This window comes from Varroa jacobsoni, unplaced genomic scaffold, assembly GCF_002532875.2.
Source record: "Varroa jacobsoni isolate VJ856 unplaced genomic scaffold, vjacob_1.0 scaffold_1265, whole genome shotgun sequence".
Lineage (NCBI taxonomy): Eukaryota > Metazoa > Arthropoda > Arachnida > Mesostigmata > Varroidae > Varroa > Varroa jacobsoni.
Genome location: NW_019214167.1, coordinates 230,765 through 237,370, shown reverse-complemented (window position 1 = coordinate 237,370; position 6,606 = coordinate 230,765). Strand labels below are relative to the sequence as shown.

The following is a 6,606-nucleotide window of genomic DNA, read 5'->3' as shown; positions in this document are numbered from 1 at the left end:
TAGTAGTAGTAGTAGTAGTAGTAGTAGTAGTAGTAGTAGTAGTGGTAGTAGTAGTGGTAGTGGTAGTAGTACTAGTAGTAGTAGTAGTAGTATTAGTAGTAGTAGTGGTAGTAGTAGTAGTAGTAGTGGTGGTAGTAGTACTAGTAGTAGTAGTTATAAATACAAATATGCCGCTGTTTCTATCGTAGAGCAATAAAGTGTCCTTCAAAAATCTGTTATCTTTTTTTCTAAATTTGACGGAGTGCGATCTGAGATTTCACCCAACGAGCAAGTAGGCAAGTAAATTTAATTCGTAATTTCTTTTGTTGAGGGAATGCAGCGTGCGGCATTTTTGCCTGAGCTCCGATAAGTGTAACCTACGGCAGATTGCTTCTTAGGAACAGGCATACTCAATGGAGCCATATGACTGTAACGCAATGGTCTATGACAAACAATCCCCTGGACTGGGGGAGCTGAAGCTCACGCGATCACCCAGCGATGCTGGCCCTTTCATCCCTTGTCGGTACCATCTGATAATATTGCTGGAACATTGCCACGTTACACTGGGGGGCGGGGGGTAATCATTCTAAGTACAAGTGAAATTCCATAAACGACAATAGTAACAAAAGAAGTGAGGTACCGGCTGCTAAATGGTTATGGAGGCAGTCTGAATTGTAAGTAGAAATGACCACAGCATTTATTTAACGTCAAATATCGTAGGATATTTAGATATTATAAATGTAGTTAAGTCGCTGTTCTCCGAAGCACCGAATGGGATCTGTTAACTGCCGAATTCTGTGTGACATTATTTTGCTAGAAATCTTTATTTATGCCGCTATTTATGGCTTAAAGCTAGATCCAAAGAACGCGATAACTTATACATTTCCCTAGTTATATTAGATAACGATGAATCGATTCATAGGAAGAAATCTCTACAGGTAGCGTATAGTAACCGAGCTTCTCAAAGTTTAGAGCCGGCGTCAGGGCGGAAAGGTTGATCATTTTATGTTTATTATATAATAACATGCGTAATAACGTCGTCGTCAGTTAACAGTGTTTAGCACTTCAGATAACTTGTTATTATGCTATGTTCTTTTTCTTGACTAACCTAAATTGTGGTAAAACCACGTTTGTGCTTGTGTGTTAAATAGAGACTTAATAGTAACTTTCGTAAGGGCTTGCATGCGTGTGTAAATGTACGCATACACGTATGTAGTATACTTTATTATATGCAAATAATATCCAATTATATAACGATCTTAAGTTTAAACAAGAACGAGCGTTGCTTAAAATCGATACTCTATCTATGATCTATAATAATTATATAGAGCAATATACAATTGTCGTGTGAAATTGAGATAGCCCTATATACCTCAGGGACATCGTAGTTCTTTCTAAAGTCAAAATTCATCTTGATTCATTCAGGCCCTAAAATTGATACTCGACCCGTGCCGTACTGTACACTGATGACAACAACCCATTGCTCGATCGTAACAGATGTCCATGGGCAGATTTTTTTAGCTATACGAAGCAAAACAACGTACGCTGATCTTAATTGCGTCTGCAATTGACTTCCCTTTGGTTGTTTATAAAATAATCGGCATTTTTACCATTAACTTTATATTACACTTAATTTCACACTATCTAAATGGGATCAAAGGGGGTTTTCGGTTGACGACTGGACGTCAACTAACTCACGACTTGTATTCATTTCGAAGATGCAATAGGCGGAAACAGTTATAATTGCATATATGACTACCGACTCCCTCCCGTCAACGCTGCTTTAACGGCCGTTATTATAAACCCTGTATTGTTGAACATGTGCACCCCATTAGATGCAACCTTGACATTCGTATGAGTACTAGTAAAAACACAAACCGGCCAAACTTTATCCGGAGTTTGCTGACAACTGTTTTGTCGATGTCACAATTTTGTAAATTCTTGTGGTAAGCTGCACTGCTTGCTGCTGCTGTCCTGCGGCGAGAGGGCGCTGCTATCTGTGCAGAGACTGTCACTGGAGTTCTGCGTGGAAGGCGGTAGCCACGATGCAGGGTTATTGCGAACCTAGTGGTGGGCAAATCAGTAAGCGAGACAAATTAGTTGCGTTGTAAATAGAGATAATCTGGGCTAGCCAACTATATATGAAGAGTATCCGTGCAAGGGCGCTCAAATTTCTTTCGGCTCGAGCTAACCGAGCGGTCCCTTCACATGAACAAATATATAGAGTGAGTCCATCTTAGATTCAGGCCTCCCTACACAGAAAGGCCTAATCTTGCTCACGCTATTTTCGAGTGTTCATTTTACGGACTTTTAGAGATCTATTATTGAACTGTCGGGAGCGCTGGGGATTATATGCAGCTGAAAATTAAAGAAAATGTTTATGTAGGTAAATATCGAGTACATTAGATCAGATACGCACGGCGACAGCTATCAAAGTAACAAGCAAAAAAACCTGAAGTGTTTCACGGGTGCTGGCTCGGGAACCTTTTTGGATACTATTACTAGTTATGCAACGGTCAGATGTATCTCTCCGATATTCTTTGAGTATTTTTGTCTCATATAGAGCGTCTCTGTGAGCCACATCAGGCCTTTAACAATCACTTTGTCTATTATCATTACGAACTATCAATTTATATTGTCTCATTGAGCCTCAGTATATATCATAGACTCAGGTTAGCTCTTGCCTAACGCAGATTTCCGAAGGGATCGCACGTCAGCAGATTTGTAACTTACGCACGGGTTCTTCATTGAGCACACTTATAGGATTTGACAAAGGGCTCAATTGTTATAGACAAATGGCACTGAAAGCGTACAAATTATATATACAGAAAAAAGGAGCAGAAGGCTTTCCTCTAGCATATTCCCTAACTGGCGCTTCCTGTATTCTAAGCCTGGCTGCAAATTTTGTGTTTGCTATAGAATCTTAATCAGTCGTTCGTAAATCGCTCTGAAGCTGAACGATTACCTCTTGCTGTAGTTGGATGTATTCGGGTGGGTTCCTTTTGAGATTCCGTCGCGTTATGTAGCGAGTTAGCCAACGGCCCACGAATAGGGTCTATTGCAGAACGATCCGAGAACCGGAAAAGAAGGAACAAGTTTTTTAAACGATTCTTATTTTGTAAATACCAAACGCAAAAAGGAACAAGCTAGTAATGATTATGTTTGCCTCGTTTATGTCGTGTGCAGTTTAAGGCTCATGTTGTGTAGGTGCATCAGCTATGTATAGATACATCGAAGTGGGTTAGTTGCTTTATTTTCCAATTCTGAACACATCGTTACGAGCTTGACCATTCAGCAAATGAATAAGTGGAGGTCTTCTGTCCTTTGTGTATGCGTTACGACCGCGAGGCATGCAATTTTTCTATATATTACAAAGGCCTAAATAGACTAGTGTTTTTTTTTTCGATCTCAGGCCCTTTACCTCGATAATGTATGCAAGCACAAAATGGCCCATTCCGAGACCGACGCAGATTAATCGAAAGTCCATCGAAACAACGGTAAGATCCAGCTCGAAAAACGTTTGAACTATTTCTGCTGGCCATAACACTAAGTAGAGAGAGACTGCCGCTAGAGCAGCCAGCGTTGCCGTCAGGTAATCTGCATGTAAAGAAAACAAAAAAGTCTTATCCAATATTGTTCAGTGAGATTACTTGGATTGCAGACAGCATTTTCGCTGTCACAAACCGTTCTAGACATTTCTACCTGGTTCCAACAATTTCCACTATCATGTCTTTGATTGAGACATATGAAGACTAGCCGATGGAACCTGAATGCCTACTGTTTATGTGAAATCGCAGATTGGAGCCATGTTGGCGGGTTGGAGTGGCCACATATGCCAAATCTATGGCTGGATTTCCCCTTGCATCGCAGTAGACTGATATTTTAAATTGTCGATGTTCTAAACTTAAGGATAGAATATTGTAGTTAGTTACTTACAGTTCGTATACATTGGTCGTCTGTGAGGATATCCGGTAGAGAAAATCACTGCTAGTGTAATATATTGAAACACGCTCACAGAAAATACTGCGTAATTGTCATGGCACAGTAAAGCGTCCTCATCAGTTTTGCCCTTATCGTTTTCTTTGTACCTGTTTCAATTGATGGGTAATATAGCAGGACACAACAAAAAAACATTACACGACGGCCGATAACATTGTTTGCCTTAGGTACCTGCCCGAGTTCAAAGCAACAGATGGCCTTAATTGGACATACCCTTAATGATCCAATAGAAAAATGTTAGACCTATCCGCTACGATACTAAGATATAACGATATAAATCGTATATAGTCATGTATAGTCCTATAATGTGACTCGCAGCGTTCTTCTCCATCGGAGCCAGCTAACCTACATAAGACGTACGATGTTCGTCCGGCAGAAGTTACAGTATGATATCTGAGTCTATTCGGAAGATGGCTTTGTGACTAACCATGAATAGCGGTGCAGGAGAAGGGTAGAGAGAAGCTGAAGAAGGCAGCCAAGAATAATCTGACTGGAAATGGACGTCACAGGGACGATGCCTGCTGCAGATGTGGGCGGGGGAGTTTTAGAGAGCACTTGTCGTGGAAGCGTATTACCGAAGAGGGTCGCTATCGGCATGATCAGGAACAGATCGATGAAGAGAAACTCCTTCGAAAGCAGACCATCAAATATATTTGACAAACACGACTGAATATGAAAATTTAGCTCTAATATTTACGATCCGGCCCTTCTTTTAGTTAGAGGTTTTACTAAGTCGAGCTCTGATTTCAGTCTAAATGTACGAGACCACTCGGGCAATTTGCACGCGATCGAGTGCAGCTCAGCACAAACTATTATAGATAGACATACGAATATATATAGGATTTGGGAAGAGAAGCATCTTGGAACCGGGAGATGCTCTTTTTGTTTACGGCGTTTCGACACCGTAAGAAACTGTGCGGCTTAAGATAACTTTGGAGGCTGCGTTTCCCACTTAAGTCTAATTCTGTGCTTTTAAGAACGTTGCCAACTACCCATACCTTATCGGTGAGATTCGAATAAAGTGTGTACAGAATTAGTACGGACGCGTACTGGGTGATTGAGTAGCACGCCATATACTTAAGTACCGCAAACGAAGTCACCAATGCGGAGCGACCCTCCCTATGAACAGAATGAATAACAGCACTCATATCTGTTAGGACATGACTGTCTTTTACGAGAGCCGTTCTCGTCGGCTTTGCAGTATAATACTCACCTGGAACATAGTCTCAACTTAAAAGTTTGACAATCTAGAGAATGACTGAGAAGTCGTGCAAAGCTGACCAAATTTTTTCCCAAAATTACTGTTTTCTTTGGACGTGTTTTTTCTCATCCTACAAAAAAATACATCTATTATTGAGAGCGTTTTACGTTTCCAATCACAATAAGAAGAAAGTTATCTCATATAAAATAAACGTTCGCTTGAAATCTTGTGAAGCTATTCTACAGGGAAACTTTTTGTTGCATAACTATAGAATCGTCTATGTAAATAATCGATATAGGAAATCGTTTGCAAACTAGCTCCTTGCCGCATATAGGCCTGCCAAAGGAGCACGGATATCTCATACTAAATGGCCAAAAGGTAACGGTCCATAAAGATTAATAAACGTGGCTTCAATGAAAGCAGGTACTCTAATAATGAACTAGCTTAGGTACCGTACGATGCCAGACTGCGAAGAGGCAGTGTTAAATCGAGGAAGCTTGACCCGAGAGTTACGTGCGTACACGCGTTTTGACATGTTTAAACGTGTCTACCTACATGATCAGCTTTGGCACGCAAGAAATATCAGCTATCTTGGAGGTGAACTGCGACGCCACTGAGGCCTCCGTCTCGGACAGAGAGATTCCGGCATGAGCAGCTTTCAATGCTCCACAGTCATTGGCTCCGTCACCGCACATCCCTACGTAGTAGCCAACTTCCTATGAAAAAATTTGTAGGTAGACTTTTTATATGTACTATTATTTCGCCAAAAAAAAAAATGCACATACATCTGATTTGTACGATTATTAGCATATATAATAACCGTTACTACTATTCTTATTATTGTAATTATAATTAAGAGTACGCTGATATATGTGTATACAGCATATGAACGTGCTAGAAGAAGAAATAAATCCTAAAACATACACAACGACGGAGTTTGTCTGTAAAAAAAAAACTACTGATAAACAAAAAAATTCAACATTTTCGATATCGGAAATAAGTGAATACGTTTCACGATATTTGCATATTGAATCTAACTGTATGTAAGGCATCAAATAAATTTCTTTGTACCTGCAGGAGTTCAATGAGCTGTTGTTTCTGCTCGGGGGCCATACGCGCGAATACGGTCCCGCACACGATCACTCGACGCAGAAGGTCAGGATAGAAGCGCCGCAGAGCAGAGAACGTCTTGCCAGTGACGACGATATGGAACTCCGTCGTTGACACCGGGATGCGAACAGTATTACCCTGATATAAGAAAAAAAATTGGAGTAGTGTTAACGACCTCGATGCTCCGTCGTCGTAGCACTTGCCGGATGTCTTCAGCAGTTTAGACTATTTTTTTGCTTCGAATCCAATTGAAACACTCAAAAAATCTTTTTTTTTTTTTTGCAATTTTGTATATATTCATATATTCAATTTCATAT

At 40.4% G+C, this 6,606-nt stretch overlaps 1 protein-coding gene across 4 annotated transcripts in view; it reads right to left on the bottom strand.

Moving 5' to 3' along the window:
• Nucleotides 1–651: 651 nt before the first annotated feature.
• anne (polyamine-transporting ATPase anne boleyn) overlaps nt 652–6,606 on the bottom strand; it is a 40,784-nt gene continuing 34,829 nt past the window's right edge. For all 4 annotated transcript variants that reach the window (XM_022847064.2, XM_022847060.2, XM_022847062.2 and 1 more), the window contains 8 exons: nt 6,251–6,427; nt 5,735–5,895; nt 4,977–5,097; nt 4,406–4,605; nt 3,916–4,067; nt 3,401–3,576; nt 2,945–3,034; nt 652–2,043 (listed from right to left, as the gene is read on the bottom strand). In XM_022847064.2, the coding sequence (XP_022702799.1) occupies nt 1,903–2,043; nt 2,945–3,034; nt 3,401–3,576; nt 3,916–4,067; nt 4,406–4,605; nt 4,977–5,097; nt 5,735–5,895; nt 6,251–6,427 (1,218 nt within the window). In that variant the 3' untranslated portion in view covers nt 652–1,902. The remainder of the gene's footprint in view (nt 2,044–2,944; nt 3,035–3,400; nt 3,577–3,915; nt 4,068–4,405; nt 4,606–4,976; nt 5,098–5,734; nt 5,896–6,250; nt 6,428–6,606) is intronic.